Source organism: Osmerus mordax, chromosome 1 (assembly GCF_038355195.1).
Source record: "Osmerus mordax isolate fOsmMor3 chromosome 1, fOsmMor3.pri, whole genome shotgun sequence".
NCBI classification, from domain to species: Eukaryota; Metazoa; Chordata; class Actinopteri; order Osmeriformes; family Osmeridae; genus Osmerus; species Osmerus mordax.
In genome coordinates, this window is record NC_090050.1 from 21,057,066 (window position 1) to 21,084,316 (window position 27,251).

The following is a 27,251-nucleotide window of genomic DNA, read 5'->3' on the forward strand; positions in this document are numbered from 1 at the left end:
TATAGTATGACTTTTAAAAACCTGACAACCCAGTTTAGTTCTTTGGTGGAGTTGACGTGATGACCATGAGCTTTATGCATTTAAAAGGATACATTTGCTTTCAGTATAGAAGGTATAGTGTTCAAGTGTAACCGCTACACTGATTAAGAAATAGAGATGAGGCAGGAGCAGAAACGTTCTGTTGCACTGCTGTCTGCACTCTTCCGTATATCTCTATTCTCGCTCCATTAAACTATATTCGTTTTGTATTATGTATTTTACTGTCTAATAGTATAAGGACACAAGCACTACAGTAGATCCAAACACCTGTCATCAATCAACGCAAGCTACTGTGTCTCCCTGCTTTTTGCTCCCATTGATCACTTCACACTACAGGATCCTCTGGTTCTCTGCCTCCTCCTCCAGTAACTTGCATAGCAACTGCAGTCTAGGCGTCTCAGCCTGGTGGATTTTGTGCGCCAACCAGGTCGGGGCACCGTGTGACGTCTTGTTTGTTGACACTTTCATTAGCTAGCCACCTGTGCAACGTCATTGCAGTAGGGGAACATCGGTCCTCGAACTGTCAGACATTATTTTCTGCCTGGAAACACTATAAACTAATCGGAAGAGCGAGAGAGAAAGAGTTGGATCTCGTGGGGTCGATTGCGAGGGGTAAAGGCATTTTCTAAACGACCAGCTGAAAATAGGCTATGCCTTTATCGATGCTCGGCACAAATGTAGCTTGCAAGGCCAAACATATTCTGATGCATGTTTAAGATGCCAGCTTGCTTTTAAAACAACGTACTTCTGGCAGTTTAAATGTTTCATTCGGTTACAGGGATATAGATATAGTGGCTCTGCTTTATGAATGATAGCATAGACTAATTGACTTAAGATACAGTATGTTAACATTAAAAAATAACCCTACTGATTGAGTAGCCTAGGCTATGTAAAGGACAATTTCAAAACAGTTCTGAAATAAGCATTGAAGCGAATCTTTTAGAAGCAAATAGTACGCTATTCGCTATTCCCAAACTGTCTTTGGAAAGGAAATATAATTGGGTATTGCAATCATTCCAATGAACCAGTGGGAGTTAGTTGATGTGTGTAGGTGTGACCTCATGGACAACCTATAGAGATAGTGTTACTGTTTGTGTCCCATCTACAGAAAGCTAGCTAGGAAGAAGCTAGGAAGCTAGACATCTTCATCATCACAAGATGACACTGTCTTATTAAAACATATCAACTACTCTCTCTCTCTCTCATGCACAAACACACAAACTCAACACACACTGTCTGGTTTTCTCCAACTCAGTATGGGGGGAGGCCAGAGTCATGAGAGGAGTCTGCCAGAGAAGGGGGAGAGAGTGGGGTCTTTATCCACATCCCAGGATTCCCAGAGACAACCCGCCTCAGAGAGCACCACTGTAGAGGGTAGGGTACTAATTATCTCCAGTGCTATGACTGACCTTGGCTGTAGTGTATGCAGTCTCCTTGTATTATCAAGGGTGGGGTGAAGTTGATGGGCTACTTGGCATTTGTGATTTTTCCTCCTCCTAATTCTTCTCTTCCTTCTCACCACTCCTTCCTGTTCTTCCTATTCTTTCTCTTGTCAACTTCCATAATCCTCTTCCTCCTTTGCTCTTCCTCTTTCTCCACTTCCCCTTTATGTTCCTCTTCCCCCCTCCTCTTCCTCCTATTGTCTTCCTCCAGAGCGTTACCCAGAAGCCCCAGCCCAGCTGCCCCAGTGCCAGATGGGTAGCAGAAAGGTGGAGGACATGTGTTTCATGATCTCCTGCACCAACTGGTACTAAGACACTACGGACCAGGTGTTGCTTTTCTGCGCTGTCTGAAATGAACCTCAATTTGACCTGTGCTGCCTCTCCTGTCATTGTTTACTGCTATATAGTTGAATGCAGTTTCGAGGTTTTAGAGCACTTTAAATCTTGTACTTTAATTGCTGATGCTTGAAGCACTCCCCCCCCACACCCAGGACCTTTGTCATACAATTACTGTAAAGACATTTTGTAAAATTTGACTTAAAGATTCTGTAAAGTGGAATTGAAAATGAGTTTTAAGTTCATCACACTACAGAAAAATGTGTTGTTAACTACCCATCCAAATTCAAATGAAAAAAAAACACAGAAAAGTATGTTAAATTAGGCTTTGAAATCGTGAGAAAATCAGCAGTCTTCTCTGCTTGACACTGGGGGGGGGCGTGTCGCCTGAAGGAGTTGAAGCTCCGCCCCCTCCAATTTATTGAATTTAGCAAAACAGCAACACTAGCTAAATCAATTGCAGATATCAGAACAGACCTACCTGCAGTCTCTGAGTGTTTTATGTGTTAATTACTCGATTAGTCTTTGCATCGTACCAGCTGAGTAACAGAATGCAACCGTCTGTGATCTGACGTAGATAGGTCGCTGTGACGTAAAGCGGTCGGGTTTTGGCTCCGCCTATACAAAACCTGAGCTGAAAACGGTAGAGAAATTGTTCAACGGTCTAACTCCACATTGCGACAGAGTTTTCGTGCTCTGCACATTCTTTCAGGAACTAATTTCACACATATATAATGTACTGAGAAGCAAATCATGGAATTTGCTTTACAGAATCTTTAATTGTATAATTAAAGCATAATTGTGATTTATTGCTGTGCGTCACCCCACCTGCATGAAGAAGTAAATATACTGTAAATATACCAATAATAAAATAATCAGTCATGCAGATAATCAAGTTTTCACTTTTATTGAAATGTCTTTGTTAATAGAACATGGTGATATTGTAAGATTCTCAGTGTGGTCCTGTAAAATGAAATAAACTGGAAAAAAGATACCTTTGTCCCTAACCAATAAACTTATATATGCTCTTAGAAAAAACTTCAATAATATCTTAAGACATTAACATAAACATGCCTATCAGTATAAGCATTTTGTTTGAAATGGGAATATTCTGTGCAAATGCTAAGCTTTTTCAAAGAAACAAAAATACAAAATCTTTAAAAGCTTCAGTTTGTATATTTACATGAGAAGATATTTGATATCTGACTGCAAATTACATGACTATAAAAACAATACACTACGAAAAAAAGGTGCAATATGCATTTAGAGAACTTAGCCATTGTTGGTGTATTATCAAATCACTTGCTGATAAAAACCCAAATCAATGAAAAGCATACCAGTATGTACACAAAAGCTCATAGGAAACACAAACAAAAGAAGTAATTCAAATCTCTCTTAAAGCTATATCTGCCAAAATACCCCTTGATTAGCAGTGTTCCAAGAACTCCCAATATAATGAATAGCAACTTCAAAATTCTGGACTACTGTACCTTTGATATGTTTTTTTCCTATTATCCTCTTATGAAAAACAACTTTTATAAACAAAAGGCAACAACAGGCCAATAAAAGGCAACTCACTGTTGTCCAAAGCCACCAGTGTACATTATCCATAGAAGAGTCTACGAGAAACATAGGACAACACAGAGCTCCCGGAATAGAATATAAACTGTCTGGATAAATAAGATTTAAAAACAAATGTGGATATAGCAGTCATGGCCCACCTTGGGTTATAAAAGTAATGTACATTTGTCCTTGTTGATAGGTCTACTAAATTGTTAGAGGGAACTATGCTATTCGGTAACACTTGATTCAATGGGGATAAATAATCTACTGATGCTCAAACTATCAACTCTGCTAATCTGCAGGTGCTTGTTTAGGTTGGTGGACAGTTAGTTCAATATTTGTTGATAGTGAGCACCTGTAGGTCATCTATATATGGGCCCTCCTGGTAAAGTGTTTCCTATCAGACTCTCACAGGTACCCTTATAAGTATCTGTTATGACTACACACCTGCCCTGCTACCATACATGTGTTTACTGTTTGACTGTAGCCTTTTTACCTCTAAACATGTAGAATCAGATTTTACATCTCAACAAATATATACACATATTTGACTACTCTTCAAGGTATGGTACACTCAAAGCACTATGATTGAGTCAATGAGGAAATCAAACTGCCTCTGTCTCTCAGCATTCCAACGTAAACACCCCTTCATCTACCAGTCGGACTCTGTATGAACTACATAGTATGTATTGTTATTTTTCAGTGACGTAAAGATTCTGGTATACGAAGTCTGAATTGCACGCTTCGGTGATACAGTAGCCCCTAACTGCCTGATATTAGCCATGCAGATGCAACAAACGTGGTCGCGCTACTTGTCGGCAGTCACACACGGCCGATCTTGCCCACACCTGCTCGAACTCGGCACCTCCAACTCCGCGAGCGGGACGTCCACCAGCTACGCAAACGAAAAGCGATTCGCTGACGCTAGTGGTCAAGTCTAGCCAATTCACATCGGCTACACAGAGAAATCAAGAGCTTTTCCCAGGATTGTTTCCTGCTACTGAATCGTATCTCTAAGTACTTGTGTCTGGTCAGGGACACAACTGTATATACATGAGCACAGAAAGAGGCAAAAAAGAAATGACCACGCTCATTTGCACATTTGAATCAACAGGTCCATCAAGTCAGTCTGCAACAAGAGAGTGCAAATCAGGGTTGGGGTCAACTCCATTCAATACAGTTAGTGTGGAAAGTGTAAATGAAATTTCAATTCAAATATTACTTCATTGGAAATAATTGTAACTTGAATTTTACAATTGCTATTTTAATTGAATGATGGATTGACAGAAGGACCCCTACCCTTTTTGTAATGACATCACTACAGAGTTGGGAAAATGTTACCGCCTTTTTATCCATAGTGAAGAGAAAACAGAGTGAACACAGTCTTAGGGTGCCAGTATAAAAAATTGCCCAAAAGGATATCCTTTTCACTGTTCACAGAACACTTGGAGAGCAGACAATCAAACAGTGACTCTCTCAGTGCAGTTTTCAGTCAATCAATCAATAAGTTCAGGTACTCAAGAAATAGTCAAGAAGTTTCTAAATGGAGGAAGACAATCAGTGAAGAACATTATGGCGGCCCCTTAAAGGTTCCAACCAAGAGAAATAGAGACAGAGAGAGAGAGAAGGAAAGAGAGAGAAAGAGAAGGAGAGAGAAGAGAGAGAGAGAGAGAGAGGGGGAGAGAGAGAGGGAGAGAAAGAGAAAGAAAGAGACAGAATTGAGGCACAGAAAACAGTGTATAGTCATGGATCTACTGTCCACGAGCCACATCACAGACACACTGGTAGCAGAACCAGCTAGACCACATGATAACAAGAGAAAGTAAAAAAAGAAGACATTACCGGTAGCCACCAGCTGTATCACTACTGACTAAGCCCTCTTTAGAAGACAGTGGTTCACATGAGAGGTCAGACATAAACACTGACTGACTCAGTCTGATCCTCTCCAGTATATCTACGGTCATGATCTCTAAACTCTTAGCAAAAAACTGAACTCTTGATACAGTCAAATATAATAATATGATGTGAATCAGACTTGCCTGCCAGTGTGGAAGGTGTTTTCATTAGTTCGACAGGCACAAACAGAAAACATGGTTGTGAATGTAAAAAGAGGCCAAGGCATGTGATGGTGGTGATGTGGGGTGACCTGTGACCTATGGATCCCTGTTAGGGACAAACCCTAGTGATGTAAGCATAATGACTGGATCTGATTTAAACTCAACTGGAGGACGGTCATAGTATATGGAGGTTGAGAGAGAGAGAAAGAGAGAAAAAAATCTTCTCAAAAAAATCCACTACTCAGTCACTGAGAAATGAAAACATCAGGTGATCCAGAGATCAATGTTTTTTTTTTTTTTTTTTTTTAATGGCCTTTCTACCTACATTATTTCTTCAAGTTTGTAGAATATTTTTTTGTTCTTTTTTTAGAAGTTCTTTTGACATGTTGACAGTTTCAATTTGTGTACAAGTTAGTTAGAGACTAGCCCGACGTGGGTAGAGTCTTCTCTGCGTCCCAGAGGAAGAGAGAGAGAGAGAGAGAGACTGGAGGTCCAATAGAGGTTCAGTACCACCCTGCTCCCTCCCCCCTCTGAATCAGATCCTATTGGCCAAGAGGCCACCAGGCTCACACAAGGTTGATTCTTGTAATTGATCCTGATCTAACTGCATCCAATCATTCCTTAGCGTCACCTAATGCCAATCCATCACAATGTTCACCTAGCGGCCAATGGAATCCAAGGACACAGGGAGGAAGAGACAGTCGCCAGGTGACCCCTCCCTCCTCATGGTCACTGTGTGTGAGATCAGAGCAAGCTGCTGTGTGGGAGTCAGGATGTGTCTCTCAGATCTGTCTCGACAGGGGTGGAAACTGCAGCCAGGGTCCTCAGCCCTGCCCGGCAACAGCCTGCCACCCTGTCATACCCACTCCTGCACTGGGTGTTTGTAGTACGACGTCACGGTCTGTTGCACTCCTTTGTTCTTGAACTGGAAGATGGTGTAGACCAGGACCAGGATGCAGAGGGACAGGATGCAGGGGATGACCACGGCAATGGCGTTGACTGTGCTGGGCACGTCGTTGATGGTCACCATGATGTCCACGTCGTCGTTGGGGAGCTGCCGGTCCCGGTTGCGATCCAGATCCGACTGGTCACAGCCCATCCAGTCCTTGAGGATGGACTTAGGGTAGCTCGGCTCTACGGTCAGCTTCTGGTTGTCAAACTTCCAATAGTCTTTCCCCTTGTAAAAGTAGGTGTAGACTACAGAGGGAAGGCGAGAGGAAATGGGAGAAGGAGGGTGTAAGAGGGGGGGAGAGAGAGAGAGAATGAAATGAGAATGGAATGAGAGAGAGAAAGGGAGAGAAAGAAGTTTAGACTGTTATGTGACCTAGATACAGCAGGCATGCTCATAACAGGGACATTAAAAACATAACCCCTGAAATCGATATATATACACAAATATATCTGTATATATATATCATATTTCACCTGCAAATATTGTTCCTTTATCACACCCTGATCACTAAGTATATTTTCTGTACAAGCCCAGAGTGGAAGCATAGCTTTGGCCTAATTGCTTCTTGTTATGAAGGAGACTAGCTGTGTGGTGTTGCATAATGCCTGGGAGGCAGGGCCACCCTGAGGCTGCCTGGCACACACACCAGGCTGGTAAACAGCCTCAGCACACCCACACACACACCCACACACACAAACTGATCCAAGCACACACACACATGCACACACCAACCACACACACAGTTACACACGCACTGACACATAACCGCACATAACGCAACACCATAACAACAACACCAACAGAAGCCACAGAAGGTTATGATTGATGAAGTCCTCTCCTCCGCCTGGCGACATCACATCCTGCCAGACCCTATGTGCTATGGCGAGCCAGGGAGGAGCAATCATGAAAGGTGCCCATGCTTGGCTGTCCCTGTCAGCATCTCCGACCCTCGCCTCTGATGTTCTGCTGTCCGCTGCAAGGGCGGGTTCAGCAGGTCATGACACGTTCGACAGAAGTGATGAGGATGATGATTTCCTTCTAGGAGCAGGAGTCTCAAGAGGGCTGGCCTGGCCAGCGTGCGTGGCAGAGTGGAGGAGGAGGAGGAGAAAGAGGGGGAAGTGTTTGTGCTGTCTCAACACAAACTAACGGATCCTGCAGCCTGAGGCCGTGGCTGGATTAGCCCCTGTATGAAGCATCCTGCGCAGATTCTAGGATGGCCTTGCACTCCAAACCCTGCCCCCCACCCCCCAACCCTGTCACCCGACCCTGCCTCCCACCTTCACGTAGAGGTCTAGGTACTTACGTCCCTCCCTGCTGACGAAGGCGCCCTGTGGAGCCTCTGGGATGCCCTTCCACACGGTGATGGGTTTAGGGTAACCAGGGTCGGCCGTGCGCTTCTCCTCGTTGTAGCGCCAGTACTGGTCGCCCTTGAAGAAGTAGGTCTTGCCCACGGGCTCCCAGCGCAGTGCCGTGTCGATGCCATCCTGGGGGAGGTAGCTCCCCAGCTCCACCAGGCTGTGGGGGTATCCTGGCTCCGCTGTCACCTCCTTAAACACCCAGTACTTATCCCCTGGGGACACACAGACAGACAGACAGGATTTATAGTACTCAGTGTACTGTAGTACTTATAACCTGCATACACACAGACAAACAGGCAACTAGGAGTAAAACATCCGGAATCACAAGGTAACTTTGACACTGAGTCAAAGGTACTTATTAAATTAGTGAAAGACGATAAGTGAAACTTAATCCAGATAACATGAAGGATCATTAAATACCTTTAAAGAAAACAAATTTGCCATCTGATCTCTCATAGGCTGCATCGATGCGAGGAGGAAGACCTTTCCAGAACTGGTCAATCTGCATGGGATAACCCTCCTGAACCTTGTTGTTCCTCAGACGCCAGAACCATCGGTCCTGAGGAGAGGAGAAGACAGGAGAGGAGAAGAGAGGAAAGAAGAGAGTACATAAATCTCAACTCATTATCATTTGGCTTCCGAAAATCTAGGACATAGTCGAGCTAACTCCCAACTGATTGCTACCCACACATGTACAGTACACTCATAGACACACATATACACACATTTACACACATATACACACATATAAACACATATACACACATTTACACACACACACACACACATACTGGGAAAGCATCCACCACCCACCCACACTCAACGCCCCTGCTGTCTCTCTACTGACAGACTGAACGATTACAACACCCAAACTCAGGCTCCTTCCTATCGACTGGATGAACTGTATCTACTTAAGCTAAACATGATCGGATATATTGATGGTTTTTCATGGATGTAGTTAGAGCAGCACTAGGACAGGGCAAGGAGGCTGTAGCAGTCCGTGTTGTGCTCATCTCTCCCCTCCCCCTCAGGCAGACAGAGCTGCAGTGACCTTTAGAGACATTTCAACAAAGATCAGAGACATCACATTGGGTTTGTCCACTCCTGATGCAGCCATAGACACACAGCAGATACACATACAGCAGAGAAAGAAACACTGATGATGGTTTGAAACAGAGGAGAGAGGGCACCACCCAACAATAAGGAGAAATGCAATTCATTCTTATTACCTTTTACACCACAAAAGATCCTAATAGGATAGGATAATCTGAGGACAACATGGACATCGGACCACACCAGGAGCTGCAGTACCTTGAAGACGAACATCTCCCGTCTGAAGAAGGCCACGGTGTTGAAGTTGCCGTCGCAGATGTTGGGTTTTCCGTTCCCGGGCAGGGCGGGCCTGTCTCCGGACGGCGGGCGCGGGGGGCGGGACTGGCGGTCGTGCTTCCTTTCTGAGGTGGAGTGGGTGCGGCGAGACGGCAGTGTAGGTAGCGGCCGTGTGGGCTCCAACATGGCAGTGGGAATACCTGTCAGAGGTCATAGGTCAACACAGGAACAATTATGTTTGAACAAACAAACTTGATTTTTGTTCTGTCGGCTAAACTAGGACTTGATATTGTTCTGATATTGTTCTTGGACAGTGGGGTTGTAGTCCTACAGTAGCCTTGGTATCTCTGGCGCTGAGGAAGTTGGGTGTAGTTGTAGTCTTACCATAGATCTTCTGTATGCCCTGCAGGTCGTCCAGTGGCAGTTTGAAGTTGTGAGTCTCCATGTACTGGTAAAAAGGAGCCATGATTGCGGAGGGATCGTTGGAATGTTCCAGACCCAGGGCGTGGCCAAGCTCGTGGACCGCCACCAGAAATAAGTCGTTACCTAGGAGATGACAATTACACAGCGTCACGTGACCGTGATAAGATCACACCCGGGTAGCAAACAGTGTCTGCCAGATACTGTTCTAACTAAGCACTGGAGGCTAAAAGAAAGAGAAGGATAGAGGGAGAAGAATGCAGGAGAGGATGGTGAAGGAGTAGAGAAAATGGAGAGAAAAGAATGGAGATAAGGATGAAGAACAGAGGATGGTACCTGGCACTGTGTCAGTTAATTCCTCCCCACACACACACACACACACATTCCTCCATAAATAGAGCTAGACATACTAAGCACTTTCTATTCAGAGCCTACTGCCGACGGAAGACACAATCCACGTAAGCTTCCATGTGAGTGTATGTCTGTGTGTGAGAGAACACCAAAATAGCCCTGTTCAAAGCATGTCGCATGCGAACAGCACTCGATGCCGGTCCAGTCCACAGGCCAGCTCTCCTGAGGCCTGCTGGCTGACAGGCAGAGATGCCTTACTCCAGTCCCCTCCAACCTAGCCTCCCTGCTCCTCTCCTCTCCCTACCTCTCTAGTCTGCTCTGACACTCTTCTCTACATGCATTCAAATCGTATTGGACGGGTGTCAGAAACATTTAGGACACGTTCAAGAGAAGTGTTTGTATTTTTATAAATGTATCATTTGAGATATTTTGGACATGGTTGTTCATGTTGCTTGGGTATCTAAAGTAACAGGACATTTTTATCCTTTAAGACCAGAGTTCTCCAGCGTGAATAAGTGCCGAAGACAAGAACTATCCCGTGATCATGACGTCTTCTTTTAGAAAGGAGGGCTGGTATTAAAACACTTCATCACCAAGATAATTAGTTTGACTCTGTTTGAACCTAATTATTCCAACATAATTATCTTTTACCTCGCTGGTGGGTCTTTCTCTAGTTCAGTTGCTGGCCAATCTTCTGTCTAACAGACTGTAAACTCCTTTCATGTCCAGCTTCTTTTCTCACTGGCTGTTTGTCCTCTACTCTCTTTGTCTTCTCTCTCTCTCTCTCTCTCTCTCTCTCTCTCTCTCTCTCTCTCTCTCTCTCTCTCTCTATCGCTCTCTCTCTTTCTTTATCTCTTTGTTGCTCTCAGTTTCTTTGTTAATTTCCCTCCTCCATCATCTCGCTCTCTCTCCTTGACTCTTTATTTCTTTATGTTTCCGACTTCAACTACATCTTTATCGCTCTGTTTACATTTGACATTTTATTCATTATCAGACGCTTTTATCCAATGTGACATACATGCGATACAAAATCTGTAAATTGCTCTTTCTTTGTCTGTCTGCCTACATTTCTCATGTATTAACCTGCCTATACAGCTCATTATGGTTAAGGACGTACTCTACCATGAAATTGTGTTATCGTAACTCACTGTGGATTGCCACAGTAAGTGTCTGATTATCTGATGGTATGTCTTTGCCCACATCCCTCTTTCTGACTGCGTCTTTGTCTCTTGATTTGTCTCTAATCTTTTTCTCCTTTCTCTTTGTCTCTCTCTCTTTCTCACACACACCCACACACACTCGCACATGCACACACACACACACACACACAAACTTCGCCTCTGCCTGTTTCCTGCTCAGTATTGAGACCGATTCTGCTGATTGTGGGGATGATGATAATCAGCTATTGATCACGACTCACAAAGTCATCAGTCAATGGATGCCGGCCAATGCTTATCCAGACCATGGTAATCCTTACTCTGTGATGGCTAATAGTCCATCTGTTATATTTAATACCATGCATCCATACGAACTTTAAAACAGTCAGTAACCTAGCTGCCATCCATACTAACTTAACAGCCATACTAATTTCAAAACATTCTCTAACAACCAATCACACAAATTTCAGAATGTCCAGTTAGCTAGCTAACATTCAAACTAACTAATATATCAGTACCTGGTGACTACTGGTCTTCCTTGGTCATGACAGGTTAACTACTGCTGGTAACTTCTGACGACAATAAACAACCACTGGTAACTATTGGCAACCACGTCTCACCGTCGTGGTTGGCGTTGCCAAGCGTCCACGGCTCATCTGAGTCAAAATGCGTGTCTCCTCCGATGCCCGGTCCGGGAAAGTAGGCGTGGGCCAGAAACCCCCCCTCGCCATCGAATGGAGAGCTGTCGCCATGAAAACCGCTCGCGAAGAAGATCATGATGTCGGCCTCCTTGCCCTCGTTTTTGATGTCAGAGAAGGCCACTTCCTGGAAGGTGAGCGGCGTGACGGTCTGCCACACGTCGAACGCCTGCCGGATGGCTCTCTGGGTGTCCTTCTCCCCCACCTTGGGAGTGAAGTTGTGTATGCTGGAAGAGAGAGAGAGACAGAGAGATAAAGAGGTGTCCCATGTTGATCGTTGATCGTTATTCTTCAATTCTGACACACAGAGAGGGAATAGAGAGTAGAACTCTTTGGTTGTATGTCTGTCTGTATATCTGAGGAACTGAGAGGTGAAGACATGGTGAAGACAACACAGACTAGGAGAGGTGGACAGAGAGAGAGACAAAAACAGAGACAAAGAGAGAGACAGGCAAAGAGATGGGAAGGGACAGGAGAGGAGAGGTGAAGAGACAGGAAATGAGCAGTGAGATGGCGAGAGGAAGAGGAGAGGTGAAGAGGAGGGGTGAATGCTCCAGGAGAGTGTAAAAAGAAGCAATTAAAAACCATTCATTCATCCCCTCGCCTGAAGCCACCTCTTACTGGCTCTCTGGCTCACTAGTCTGCATTTATGCAAACTAAGTGACAAAACACAAGGCATATTCATAGAAAGACATTAAGCTATAAACACACAACAGATGTTTTCATGAATAAAGATGATTGCATTGTGACTCAGGTGCAGAAGCTGAAATTGAAAACACCTAGTGTTGGAAGGAAGTGAATTTGTATGTGAACGAATGAGAATAAGAAAGCAACAGTGGAGGAATAGGAAATCAAATGGGTAAAGAGTCAGGTGGCTGAGTGGTTAGGGACTCGGGCTAGTAATCAGAAGGTTGCCGGTTCGATTCCTGGCCGAGATAAATGACGTTGTGTCCTTGGGCAAGGCACTTCACCATACTTGCCTCGGGTAGATTGTCCCTGTACTTACTGTAAGTCGCTCTGGATAAGAGCGTGCTTAATGTAAATGTAGTGAAGGAGTCATGTCTGTAGAACACAAACCCCCTCTATAGGCTCCTCCTACCAAACTGTATCTGATTAGCTGGTTTTAACTCTCAATTCTCCACAAGCCCTCTAATTCCATGCCCTGTGGTGAAGTGATGAAGTGGTGTTGTACTACTTCAACTGAACCACCTCAACATCCACCATTCACTGCTGGATATATTAACTATTGTATAGTTATAATATATTGTACTGTAGTCACACGCTCACTTACAACCGCTGAGAGTGGTGCCTACAGGTCTGTTTCCACAGAGATTAAACTTTAACCTCCCCCACGGTGATTTACATTTACATAAACAACGACACATGGTTGAGTGTTTACTGTAAACAGTAGTTGATCTCCCGGCGTCCTACAGTGGAGGCGTCGCACTGGGCTGTCTGTCTGCTCAGCCAGACAACAGCGGCCAATGGGCTTCCAGACGGACCCGTCTGGGCTGCTGAGAGGATCCGGTGCGTCCTCTGGACCGTGAAGGAAACCGTGCCCCGTCGTCTCTGATGACTCCCTGATCTAACTATGATAAATGATGTCAGACAAGACCCCCTTCCCCATAGTCCTGCACCGTCCTCTGTAATGCCATTAGCTTTCACTTGACTTCCTCATAATGGGGCTTTTAACAAAGACTGATGTGGAGGGAAGCAGGGCGGAGAAGAAGAGGAGAGACTGGAGTGGAACCACGGCAAGCACCCTTTCTCTATCTCTCTGTCTCTCAGTCCCTTCTCCCCCTCTTCCTCCGGCTTCCCATCCTCATCATCCCCTCCTCTCTCTCCACCCCTCCTTCTCTCTGTGCCTCCCTGCCCCCCACTTCCCTACGCTTGCTTCCGCCAGGCTGGCTGTGTGTCTGTGTGACAGTCTGCTTAGATCCCATCAGATCCAGAAGCACCAGGCAGACTAAATATAGCGACCAGGCTCGGCTCAGCGATGCTCAGCTCAGCCACTCAGGAGGAACGCGTTTAAAGGTGCAGTTCCTCTACTCTGCCTCCAACTACTATTGTACTCTCCCCTTTCTTCTCCTCTCTCTCTCTCTCTCTCTCTCTCTCTCTCTCTCTCTCTCTCTCTCTCTCTCTCTCTCTCTCTCTCTCTCCATCTCTCTCACCCCCTTCTCTCTCCTGCCCAGGTGGGTATCAGCTGGTGATGCTAGCTTGTGTAAGCAGGTCTGAGACATAGCAGGGTAGAGAGAAGGGGCTGGGTACCAACACGGCATGCCATGGGGTCAACAGATGTTCAAAAAGCAGCTGAGATTACTATCTTTCAAGGAAAGACACACACACAGAAAGACGTGTACCTGTAGGAGATCCTCTTGTCCCTCCACTTCTGTCCCGTCAGGGCGTAGCGTTTGTTCCGCCTGCGCCGGCTGATGTGAGGGTGGTCTGGGACGCCACAGCGAGGCTTCCTCATCCATCTGCACACACACATCCCACAATGCAACATTACCCTTAATGCGTCATGCAGAAATATGTCACAGAGGCAGAAAGCCAGGTCGTTGGGTCAGGTAGAGAGACCAGATTATATTATGTTGCAGTGCAGAGATACCCATCTCTGCTCTCTAACTCTAATACTAATTAGGTTGATCTTTAGAATAATGAAGTTCACCTTTGACATACTGACAATGACAGTATTTTCCAGTTTCCAGTTGGTATTTTAGAGTGGACCATTGCCATTTTGATGTAAAAGGTTTCATTGGTTGCCATGGCACTGTACTCACTCAATGGTGGTCTGGTCAAGTACCCCGGTAACAGGGATGCCGTAGAAACGCTGCATGGCTGCGACAGCAGACTGCATGGCCTTCTCAGAGCGCAGGTCTGACATGCGGATGTCATGAGGTAGCAGGTAGCCATAGTTCTTCAACCAAGTCTGTTAGGGAGGGAACGGGAGAAGTGGGGGATTGGAGGAGGAGGGAGATGGAAGGTGAGAGGGGTAGAAGGGGAGGCATTGAGGGAGAAAGGAGGAATGGAGGGGTAGGGAATGAGAAGGTAGGTACAGGACAAAAAACATTTTATTAATTCCGCGGAGTGGTGAATCCACACCCAACCCCTTCTGATTGCTTAACAACAATCCCATGTTTTAGAGTGGACTGTCCCTTTAACGGTGCGTCATGCTCAAACTGCCCTCCATGCCCCACAGGAGCTGTGGCAGAGGTTCCATCTGGCTGATCCATATTTGATGAGAGGACTGTTTGACACAAGGCAGCCCCAACAATAACAGCAGCTCCACTCGCAGCACCTCTGCTGCCTGGCACAGCTCAGCACAGGCTGGCCAGCAGGCCAGGGTAGCACTTCCAGGGTGCACTTGATTTGGCTCCAGTACAATTATTCCAAAGAATTAATTAGTAGGTGCAAACTCTGAGGCAAATCAAACGCACCTCCAGGTACTGGACAGCTACAGTATGCAGCTCATGGTTCTGTAATACATCCACCACAGCGCTGCTCTCCGCTGAGCCAGGCATCTGGAGACAGAATTCAGTTCTAAGATCAAAATCACATGAGTGCCATTGCATTCTGGGAAATGCATATAAACCTGATTACAGTCTCAGAAGAATAGTATGGATGTATGTATGTGTGTGTGTGTGTGTCTGCCAAGTGTACTGTAGCAGCTGCTGCAGCTCTGGGGAAACGACTCCAATTAAATAATTTACCAGTGCTATTATACAAGAATTACTACAACAAAATCATATTAGCCTAACACATGCATACTCACACTCACACAACGTGCAAAGATGCATACACACTCACACACATGCACACACACGCACGCAAACAGTAACCATCTCATATCCCGCTACTTTTGGCTGTGTACCCTAAATGTCATTAGTCCAAATATGGGGAGGAGGGCTGATTGGTTCACACACAGGTATTTATAAAACACACATAAAGGTAGAACTTTGATTGTTTATTACACAGACTTGCAGAATGATGATTGGTCCATACATACAAACACAATGCCGAATGGTCAGATCTCTGGACAGATAAACCAATTGAGAGGCTCTGAGCGATGACATCAGGTCTGATGTCTCGTGTTTCACAAAGAGTTTGTGTGTGTGTGTGTGTGTGTGTCTGTGTGAGTATGTGTGTGCAGGCAGGACAAAAAATCTGGGATCAATACCGGCCAGGAAAAAAATGATGTAAGGCCACCTCCACAAGACATCCCTCTGCCTGGCAATGACACACAGATACACACACAGATACACACACAGATATCATTGTTCACAACACAGACACACATATCCTTGTAAAACACACACACATCGCCTTAATGCTCTAAATGCACCATGCATTCTCTGTCAGGGGGCAGGCTGCCAAAGATGATAGAGCAGAAGACCACTGATGAAAGATGGACAAAGACAGGAGAGGAGAGGAGGAGAGGAGGAGAGGAGGAGAGGAGGAGAGAGGAGGAGAGGAGGAGAAGAGAGTAGGAGAGAGGAGAGGAGGAGAAGAGGAGAGGAGAGGAGAAAGGAGAGAAGAGGAGAGGAGAGAATAGAATAGAATAGAAGAGAGGAGAGGAGAGGAGGAGAGAGGAGGAGAGGAGGAGAGGAGGAGAGGATCATGTCTTCATGAGAACGAGAGAGAGCGCTAGTCATAAAAAAGAGAGAAGAGTGTGGTGCACATGAGAGGGAACGACAGAGAGCAAAAGCGAGGGAGGAAGAGCGAAAGAAGAGAGAGGAGAGTGAAGATGGTGGGGGAGGGGAGAGCAGACTGCCAGGATGGAGGGAGAGAAATGTGATGGTACAGCAAACAAAGGCTAGCTGCAAGAAGGAGAGCAAGAACGGAGAGAGGGTGGGTGCCAGAGGAGGAGTGGCGAAAGAAAAACCAACAATGTACTCATAGATACTTAGAGAACAACATCACAACGGTGAAATTACAGCAATCTTAACCACTAAAGGATGCAACATACCATTCTTCGTGGTCAGTCACATGGTCAATATACAGCACTGAGTTGAACTACAACCTAATGGTCAGAAATAACACCACATCTGCTTACACTGATGTTTTAATCACGACTGTGGAGATTATATAATAGTTCTGATGTTTCATGTACTGTTTATCATACCATTTCCGAGACATGGAAACAAAGCCAGTGGCATCGCTCTGTCTCCCTGCTGTTGTCTGTACAGTAGCGTGTTGTTGCTTGAGTCTCCAGATCACAACAGAGCATCAAACAGAGAGAGGGGATGTGAGGGGACAGGACCCACTTTAGCTGTTAGCAGCCTCTCTTCTCCTCCATCCTCTCCTTATCTAGCTCTCTTCCTTCCTCTATTCCTCACCTGCTTTGTCTTTCTTTCTTTCTCCCTCCTCCCGCCTCTCTTTCTCCCCCCTCCCGCCTCTGTTTTTCCCTCCTCCCGCCTCTGTTTCTCCCTCCTCCCGCCTCTCTTTCTCCCCCCTCCCGCCTCTGTTTTTCCCTCCTCCCGCCTCTCTTTCTCCCCCCTCCCGCCTCTCTTTCTCCCTCCTCCCGCCTCTCTTTCTCCGTCCTCCCGCCTCTCCTTCTCCCTCCTCCCGCCTCTCTTTCTCCCTCCTTCCCTCCAGTCCCTCTCTGTCTTCGTACTCCAGTGCGCCGTGAGCAGACAGATTGAGGGCAGCTCAGCACCCTGGCTGAACCAACAGCAGTGCTGCATCTCTCCCCTGATGGACTCTCATTGGCTCTACCTCTCCCTGACTCTACCTCCACCTGACTCTACCTCTCCCTGATTCTACCTTTAAGCCTTCCTCGGTGCTCCTTTTGTTCCTCCTCGTTCCTCACCCCTCATCTACCTTTCCTCTCCTCATTTCCCTTCTCTCTCGTAGAGTACCTTCTGTTTCAGAGTGTGAGGCAGCACAAGCGGCACGTCGACGGGCCTGCCATGCTCAGAGACAGCAGGGACATGAATATCTTACAGTCACAGCACAGGAGCTATATAGGCCATGTGTTTAAATATTACACAACTACATTTCCCACTTTTTCCCTCCCTTTCTCTCTCTTCTTCAATTTCTGTCTCTCTTATTTTCTCTCTATCTCTATCTCTCCCTTTCTTACTCTTTCTCTCACTATCTCCCCTTTCTCAGTTTCTCTTAATATCTCATCCTCTATCTCTCTATCTATCTCTCTGCATAACAAACTAGCCAGCCATCCAGCCAGCCAGCCTCCAGCCAGCCATCGAGCCATCCTCCAGCCAGCCATCCAGCCAGCCAGCCTCCAGTCAGCCTCCAGCCAGCCTCCAGCCAACCAGCTTCCAGCCAAACTTGTAGCAGGTGAACAGCTACCTTATCCCCTGTTGGGATCTCCTCCACTGGGCCACTGTACTACACTCTGCAACTCAGCTACTCTGCAACTCATCTAGACTGCAGCTCAGCTAGACTGCAACTCATCTAGACTGCAACTCATCTAGACTGCAACTCAGCTAGACTGCAACTCATCTAGACTGCAGCTCAGCTAGACTGCAACTCAGCTAGACTGCAACTCATCTAGACTGCAGCTCAGCTAGACTGCAACTCATCTAGACTGCAACTCAGCTAGACTGCAACTCATCTAGACTGCAGCTAAGCTAGACTGCAGCTCAGCTAGACTGCAGCTCAGCTAGACTGCAACTCATCTAGACTGCAGCTCAGCTAGACGGCAGCTCAGTTACTCTGCAGCTCAGCTAGACTGCAGCTCAGCTAGACTGCAGCTCAGCTACTCTGCAGCTCAGCTAGACTGCAACTCATCTAGACTGCAGCTCAGCTACTCTGCAGCTCAGCTACTCTGCAGTAAGTATTCAAATTGGGGCTTCAGGGGGTTGGGGGGACTTCGACTCTTGCACGTCTCTGTCTAGTGACTAGACTCTAGTCCCCTTCGTTATGTGTTGACGTCTCTAAAGCAACATTCGGTAATGATGCAGGTCAGTGTCCCCGGGCGGTGATGGAGACAGCCTCCCCTCCACCCTGCCTGTCACACGTCTTCAGTCGTGATCTCATTAGACACGCAGCCACAGCCCAGCCAACACCTTCCTACAGGAAGCAGAGTGGTGAAGTCCACATGAGGAAGAGATGCTCGACTCTGAGCACGAGAGATAAAAACTAATATTCCGTCACAGGCGTACTCTCTGTACTGTACATTGTGTGTGTGTGGGTGTCAGAGAGATAAAGACTTACAGAGAGAAAGAATGCGTGAGAGAGAGTGAGAGAGTAAGTGAGAGACAGAGAGAGAGAACAGAAAGAAAAATACGAGAGAAGCTGGAACGAGGTAAATGGTGGACCATTTCATAGAGAGTCACCACTGCTGTAGCTAAGAAAGGATTTTAATCCTGTTTTTTTGTGGTTGTAAACCACCACAACCGCCAGTATTTTGGAGGGGATTGAGAACAGAAGAACCGCTGATGCAGCTGTGAGAATGGCTACAGACTCACAGACAGCAGGCAGTACTGAAGAACGGTATTGTGCATAACACAAGTGACACAAATACAAATATTACGAAACACACAAACATAACAAAATATGCTTTAAAAACTCTCTCTCTCACACACACACAAACACACACACACACACACAAAGAGAGTGTTCTGTCATTGTGCATCGCCACCACCAGTCCTCAGAGGGATGCACCTAACAGAAGGCAGATGAGTATCGTTTTAATCGTTAAAAACATCATCATCATCATCATCACTCAATAACATGTCTTCCAGAATTCAGCAGCCGGCAAATGAGACAGTCATGTTTAGATCGCTCTTTTCATCCTCCACCTCTTCCTCCTCCACCTCCTCCCCCTCCTCCTCCCTCCCTTTCTCTGTTTTTCTCCTCCTCCTATCAGTAGACTGTGGCACGGGCCCTCTAAGCCACTCTCATTGAGCTGTTCTCATGTCAACGTGGTAGCTCTGTAATCACAGCACTGCATCACCGTGCCACACTAATCAAATCCCCTTACGTAACATTAATAACACTCTATCCACTCTCCGATCCCACATTCATACCTGCAGTCCAGTGTGGACACGTTGCAAAGTCCACTACAGTGCCAGCACAGCAGGGTTCTGTATAATGGATTCCAGTTGATTAGAGCAGATACGAAGGGCCAGCTACCACTGGCGTAGCTCATGGAGCAGGTGCCTAGAGGATGGCTTTAGCTCAGTGGTAGAGCAGATGGCTGCAGGTCAAGAGGTTGCGGGTTTAATTCCGCACCTTTGTGTCGCTTTGGATCAAATCTGCTGCTAAATGAATCCATGAAGCCCAATCGGTGGACTGGATCTTGACAGGTGTTGAACCCATGACCTGTTTCTGACGCTACAATCGGTGAAAACATTCATGTTTTGGGTTTTAAGCCTGGTGGATAGGAAGTGGCGTACTGTGAGAGAATTGCTAGTAGATGGATGGTGTCAGAAACATAGAAGTAAGTAAGTAAGACTTTATTTATATAGCACTTTTCATACAAGAATTGCAGCTCAAAGTGCTTTACATAAAATCAACAAAAGTGTTGATCTAAAACGTTTAACAAACCAAACTAGCCGCACTCTATCTGCGGTCTCTCGAATCCATCTTAGATCCGAGCTGCCACTTGCAGTTTCTAATACACGAGCCAAAGAAAGAAAAAAAAAGACAAAAGAAGGAGACGAACCATCTGACATGTCCCTGAAACTCCCTCGCTGTTTGTGATAGGCAGCACTTTTCCGAGTACCATGGGGAGTCTGAGGTGAACCACAACAACATCTGCCCAAACAACAACAGCACAGAAGGTGATGTCACAGAGTGGGCTTTCAGTACCGATTCTTCGGTTCCTCGAAGTACAGACAAAGGATACAAAGAAACCATCGCCTTTTTTGGATCAGTTCATCTGATCACGTCATTCGGTCGATTCTTGTGGAGTGGACTGTTTTGAACTCAGGGACAGACAATAGGCTGGAACGCATATGCATTTGAACTCCACTCACGTGTTTGAATGGCTTGTTCACAAAGAAACAGCTCAATACTGACTGTAGTCAACCACAGTTTTCTGTATTTCCTCAAACAACTGTACCGTACACACACACACACACACACACACACACACACAGCACACATGCAGGTTAACAGACACACACACACACACACACACAGATTTACAGATACAAACAGCTACATATTCCCTCATTTAAACCAGCATGCTAACCGCATCCCTCACAGATGGTTAAGAGAAAATAAAAGCTGTGAGGTGCATGTGCTGTACACAGATCTTCAGGACAAGGACAAGAAAGGCCTCGTGCAACGCTCCTTTGTCTCGTCTCTGTAGAAGTGTTGAACGTTAATCTACATGGCTCAGTGTGGGAGATTTGGCCACTATCATGTTTAACGACCGTATTTCCCAGCAACAACATCTTATTGAAAAGACTATTATTGTATCTCAATCAGATCCCCTCTCCTCCGAATCTTTTCTTATATTCTCCTCTCCTCCTAGACCTCTCCTCTCCTTTCTCATCCTCTCCTCTTCTCCTTTCATCTTTTCTCTTGCCTTCCTGTCTGTCCTCTCCTCTCTCTCATCTCCTCATCTCCACTCCCATGCTTTATCTCTACTCTCCTCTCCTCCAGTATGCAACCCCCTGCCATTTCAATAAATTATGGAGGAAGCTATATTTGGATCCAGTCGTGGAAAAAAAATCCAGGATTCTTTGTTCTGCTCCAGTGCAAGTGAGCACTGGGCTCTGTTTCCATGTGAGGATTGGGTTTACTGTCGACTCTACCTTGCATACTGATGCTTCTATTGACAAAATACCTTGCATATTAAACCTGGCCTCTGACAGCACTGGAACTGAACTAAAAAAATATTCAGATCTGACATAATTTACATTACAGACTACATGTTAGCAAAGATGATTGTTTAGCTTAATTGCACATTGCACACGTGGAAATAAAATTGCAAGTCTTGTTGTGTATGCTGACCCACGCATAACCTTGATTATTATGTTAGTTGCTTTGAATAACCACCCATATGTGTAAAATAGGTTATAAATGGGAATGGTGGTGTGTGTGTCATGTACACTGACATCAAACAGACATCGGTAATGAGTTGAGTTGACTCGCAATGATTCTCTTTTCCTCTATCAGCAAAACATACACTCACTGAAGGGGGAATTTATGTAATTGCAATCCATATAATTGCTCTTCCAGATGAGCTTGTCTCTGGAAAGGGTATACAATCAAATTGGGGAAATAAAACGCAATGATGCTTTAAAGCCACCTTTGTCCATAAGGAATAAATCATTTGACAGTAGCTGTTCCTGTTTCTCCCAACATATATTTTCCAAGACGACAATATAATAAATTTTAATAGACGGGATTCATGAGCTAGGTATAAAGAACTAGGCTACACGATGACACTAGGATGTAAATAAATAAATGTTTTTTTACGTCTTTGTTTATGAGGTATGGTTTGTTTATTTATTTATCGATCCAACTCATTATACATTAATTTTTCAATTTCTTTGTCCCGATATCGCTTCGTGGTATTGGTTAGAACAGCGAGTTCCGACCGAGGCGCACAAAAACATCCCAAACGTTGCGCTTACTCACAACTGGGAGTGAAACAGGTCGGTGCTCTTGTGGCTAAGGTCTCAGTAAGGATGTTGTGTTACTGTAGCCTACTATCAGTAGCATCTTCAGTTATATGTACGGTTCGGACCTACCTCAACAATGAACGTCTTCTCCTCGCCACAGACGGAGACGACCCAGAATAAAATGTGAAAGTAGCATGTTTTCCAGCAAAAACCAGGGAGCCCCGCTTTCCTCCTCTTCACTCCCGCTCCCGCCATGTCTGTCCCCAGATTCCCCCCCTCTGCCCGCCGGAGATTTCCAGTCTCGTGTCCGGTATCTGTAATAAAGACTGCAATAAAGACTCTCCTTCATCCCCTGGCTGTGTTTTCTCTGGTTAATTTTCTCCGCAGAACGAGCCGCTACAGCCGAGCTTCCATTGCGCAGACTCTGTTTTCTCTTAAAGAGCCACACAGAGGCTCACGCAAGCTGGCAGTCAGGCAGTCAGGTTCGGTATCATCACTAGAGGATGAAAGAGCCACGCGAGGTATTTATATCTTGAAGTCGTTGCAATACAAGTTGCCAACGCCAACGGGCCGCGGCGCTCACGACCCTCCGTAGCCAACCACCTGACATGACACACATCAGCTGCCAGGCAGAATAGAGCAGACGGTATTCAGCCCAGTCCAATCTGAATCACTGGATATGCGTTTTGCCTTGAAGAGAGACAAACTAATGTAGGTCCCCTTCACTCTCCACGACTCACAGTGGCTGTTTGTTTTTTAATGTAAGACTGTCATAGGATACCACATGGTTTTAGTCATGTACACACATAGGCCTACACACACACACACACACACACACACACACACACACACACACACACACACACACACACACACACACACACACACACACACACACACAAACACACACATATAAGGGGGAAGGTTTCAGTCCATTACACACACACATGCACCATGCAAAGGTGATACAGAGGCGTCGGCTGACAGCCATGCTAATGTGAGTTGAGGGATGATTTCTCTCTGGCCACAGCAACTGTTCTCAGCAGGTGTGAAGCTGCCACACCAGGAAACGCCACAAACCCCAATGAACATGTGGCGCTTGTTGTGCGTCAGAAACTTAAGCAAATTCATTCACAAGTCACCGCTGGTTCATTGAGTAACCAGTCCCTCATTTACACACCCATCTGTGGATGTCTATGTGTGTGTGTGTTTTGAAGGGTACGTTCTAATTGTCATGTTTTGATCTTGATCTGCCATTACGCCACTTTCTGTATGCCTGTAACACGTGTCAAACGTGCGCGTGTGTGCGTGTGTGCGTGTGCATGTGTGCTCGCAAACAAGCTCTGCTCAAGTACTGCAGTCTATCATTACAGGCTTCTTTTACCACAGGGTTAATATAGAAGCTTTTACCCAGCATGGTACTTCCTGTGCAGGAGAGGAAGTGTGGATAAAGTCTCCCCTGCAGGATGTTAACTCCAACAGGGATGCACACCTCATGTACTGACTCACACTGACAACCCATGCATCCAGCAGGTTCAGTAAAGATAGACAGAAAGTTTGTGGGAAAAGTTTGTGCATGGTTTTACATGCAATGTCATTTTAGGTGATCACTCATCAATTAACAAATTAATCTTTTTCTCAAAGGAGAATGCAGGAGGGTGGAGGAGGGAAGAGAATGGAAGAGGAGTGACTAGAAGAAGAGTTCATGTTGCTGTCCTCCCTGCCTCGGTGGATCTCTATCTGGGTCACAATATGCAACACCTTCCCCTTTCCTCCTCTCCCCTTTTCGCCCTCTCTCTCTCTTTCTCACGCTCCCTGCTGTTGTGACCTCCTTGCACTCTTGTCACCCATATTTCCCCTGCAGTGTCTCTCCTGTGATCTATTCATGGGATTCTTCACACCGTTCGTTCCATCTGATTAGCACTCGTTTTTTCTCTCTGTCTCTCTCTTTCTCTATCATTCTTACTTTCTGTGTGTGTGTGTATGTGTGTGTGTGTGTGTGGGGGGGGGGGGGGAGTCAGGTCCTTGCCAGAAACAAATGTAACAGAAAATCTGTATATAACTCCATTGAAGGCAATGAACAAACTGTTGTTTGTGTGTCTGTCTGCATGACTCTCAGATATATCTGACCTCAATATGAACGTCTATTGTGTCCCACCCCTGCGTCTGCTTGTCTCCGTCATCTCCTCTTCTCCTCATCCCCCTCTTCCTCTCACTGTTACCTGGCCCAGGCTCAAAAGTGGCCTCCTTGGTCTACCCACAATCCTCTCTCTTCTGTTATGTGTTAGTAAACACCATATGAGGAGATAATTGGCCTCTCTCTTTGCCTCTGTCCTTCCCTGCATTACTCCCACATTCCCTCCTTCCTCTCCACTACCTGCTCTCCTTCCTGTTCTCCCCCTTCCTCCTTTTTTCTCCTGCCTATCTCCTCTTTCTCCTCCCTCCGAGTCCTCGCTGATCTGTATTATTAGATCATGACCCACTTTTCGAGACACCTGCTCCTTTTGCTCCATTGAGCTGCAATTGTCCCTGTTTGCTCCTCACTCTCATCACGTCTGTGCTTATTTTAGTCCTGCACCTCCTCCTGCACCTCCTCCTGCACTTTGTCTGCTCCTCCTGCTCCTTCTCGACCTCCTGCACCTCCTCTGCTCCTCCTGCTCCTTCTCGACCTCCTGCACCTCCTCTGCTCCTCCTGCTCCTTCCCGACCTCCTGCACCTCCTCTGCTCCTCCTGCTCCTTTTCGACTACCTGCACCTCCTCTGCTCCTTCTCGACCTCCTACAGCTCTTCCTTACTTCTCCTTTTGGACTTGTTGTTACCTCTTCTCTGCTCCACATCCCCCACTTTCTATTTGGCCATCTTTGGGAGAACCTCGCCTCCTGGTCACACTGACCACAATACAGAGTGGTGTTGTTTTACATGGCAACACACTTTCTTACACTGTGGGGATGTGTCACTGTGAATTGCTTGTTCACCAGCAATCATTGCCTGCTCTGCACAGTTTGTACAATTTTGCATGTTTACTGATTTAGAAATATGTTTTTGAAGGTAGGAGAAAAGGGACTGATCTCTTCCTCTTTAAGAGTTGGACAAAGGCTAAGACAGACAGGAAAATGTATCTCTCCACCTTCACTCCACCAATCCGGTCACCTGGTTCAGACGGTGACTCACCCTACCTACGTCCCCCGCCATCAGACGATTAGCACTCTAATGGCTGCTCTACCTGCTCCATCACAACAAAATACCCAGTTCCTGTGCTCTCGATGCCGCTTGAAAGGTCAGTGTGTGTTTGTGTGTGTGTGTGGGAGGGAGGGAGGGAGGGAGGGAGGGAGGGAGGGAGGGAGGGAGGGAGGGAGGGAGGGAGGGAGGAAGGAAGGAGGGATAGTCAGGGGGAAATGTCACACTGCAGAAGATCGGTATAATCTGTGTGTATGTGTGTTTTCTAGGAGGAAGAGGGACTGTCAGGGGTAAATGTCACATTGCTGAAGACCGATATAATCTGTGTATATGTGTGTGTGTGTGTGCGTGGGTGGGTGTAAGTGTGTGAGAGGACAATTGCAAGAGAAACACAGAGTGTGAGAGTATCAAGGAGATAATGTATGTGTGCATAACCTGTGTACGTGCGTGGGAGTTTATGTGTGTGTAACATGACATCTGTGAGGATGATCTGTGAAGACAGCCTGTCCCGGGTTGGCTTCAGTGGGGCTGTCGCTCGTCGGTGTTTGGTTCCACCAGTCTGCCTGTGTGTGGAGCATCTCTTCTGCCTGGCTGGTGGGAAGGTTTCTTACTCAGCTCTGACACACCACAGCGTCTGTTGTAAACAGGCATGCCACCTCACACTGACCTACAAAAGACCAGTCCCACTGCACCACTAACCCACTTAGAAAGCTTCCTCCACATCTGGCTTCAAACCTGAAGGTGTGACTGTGTTAGCTCTTTGAACTGAAGTCTGCACGACCTGTTGCTCAACCTTTTCATAAAACAGATCAAGTTGCAGATGTTTGTGTCGGTTTTCAAGTATTGGATCTTAATATTTGCCCACAAGTCTGTGGAGAAAAAAATCTAGAAATACTGACAAGCATTCAGTCAGTGAGGGAGAATCCCACTGTCAGCTCCTTGAGTTTGACAAAAGTGGAGAGACATCCTGGGTGACAGCTGGAACATGGAGAGCTCGCCTCGTCAACCAAACCAGACAGTTCCTGTTCCGGACAGTATCTGTGTTTTATTTTCTATTTTTTCTATATCTTTATTTGGTCTACCAGGCTATCTTTACAGCTGGATCAGGGGAAACCTGAACGTTTAAGTATTGCCTTGTAGTTGTGATTCCAATCCTGACCACAGCAGGGTGCTGTCGCCCACCAAAACAGATCTATGGTAAAATAATGCTTTAGCACTAGTATGAGAAACTTGGAGGAAACCTAGCCCTAGACTGTGGGCCTTCCCCCCCCCCCCCCCCCCCCCCCCCCCCCACACACACACACACACACCCCTACCACCACAACCCCTTTCCTGTTCCTAAGTAATAGGGTTCTGCTCCAGCCCTAATGTAGCGCATCCAATTCTGATCAGCCCACCGATAAGATGAAATAGGTTAGCCACACCTGGGATTGGAATTTTAAAAACATACATAGGAGGTTAGCTCTCCAGCTGCAGAGTTAAAGAGCCTGCTCATGTACTACTGTACAAAGTTCACATACGAAACACATACAACAGATATGTTCATGAGGTAAACTGACACTAAAGCAACACCTTGGTCTTCAGTCATCCAATCTAGAATAGAATGAGACTACTAAGGAAAGACATCATTCCTCTGGAGTCAACACACCATGCTCATATATGAAGTTCCACGAGGGATGGAAGAGCAGCAGTTGCCTGATGGTATTTACATACAGTGGGAATCTAACCTTAGCCTCTCTTTCTCCCAAAGCCAGAGTCACTACAATTCAACCTGACAGACTATGTGGCAGTCTGATATTTATTTATTTCTCCTCAGGGCACCAACAAGGTTC

The 27,251-nt window shown here is 46.1% G+C and overlaps 1 protein-coding gene and 1 long non-coding RNA gene across 4 annotated transcripts; one reads left to right on the forward strand and one right to left on the reverse strand.

Moving 5' to 3' along the window:
• Window positions 1–533: 533 nt before the first annotated feature.
• On the forward strand, window positions 534–2,708 carry LOC136941481 (uncharacterized). Its single transcript, XR_010876535.1, has 3 exons — window positions 534–651; window positions 1,295–1,413; window positions 1,693–2,708. It is a non-coding gene; the product is annotated as an uncharacterized lncRNA (long non-coding RNA).
• A 50-nt stretch (window positions 2,709–2,758) lies between these two features.
• On the reverse strand, window positions 2,759–22,498 carry mmp24 (matrix metallopeptidase 24). 3 transcript variants are annotated; one of them, XM_067233946.1, is made up of 10 exons: window positions 22,373–22,498; window positions 15,140–15,223; window positions 14,483–14,631; window positions 14,063–14,179; window positions 11,625–11,929; window positions 9,461–9,622; window positions 9,059–9,276; window positions 8,168–8,306; window positions 7,693–7,959; window positions 2,759–6,634 (listed from the first exon to the last, which is right to left on the reverse strand). In XM_067233946.1, exons 1-10 carry the CDS (start codon window positions 22,496–22,498, stop codon window positions 6,294–6,296), a joined length of 1,908 nt encoding a protein of 635 aa, XP_067090047.1. In that variant the 3' UTR covers window positions 2,759–6,293. The 3 variants fall into 3 exon arrangements, with proteins under 3 accessions (XP_067090047.1, XP_067090057.1, XP_067090068.1); XM_067233956.1 differs by lacking the exon at window positions 15,140–15,223; XM_067233967.1 differs by lacking the exons at window positions 15,140–15,223; window positions 22,373–22,498 and having other exon boundaries at window positions 9,059–9,181; window positions 9,408–9,622; window positions 14,483–14,625.
• Window positions 22,499–27,251: the final 4,753 nt, after the last annotated feature.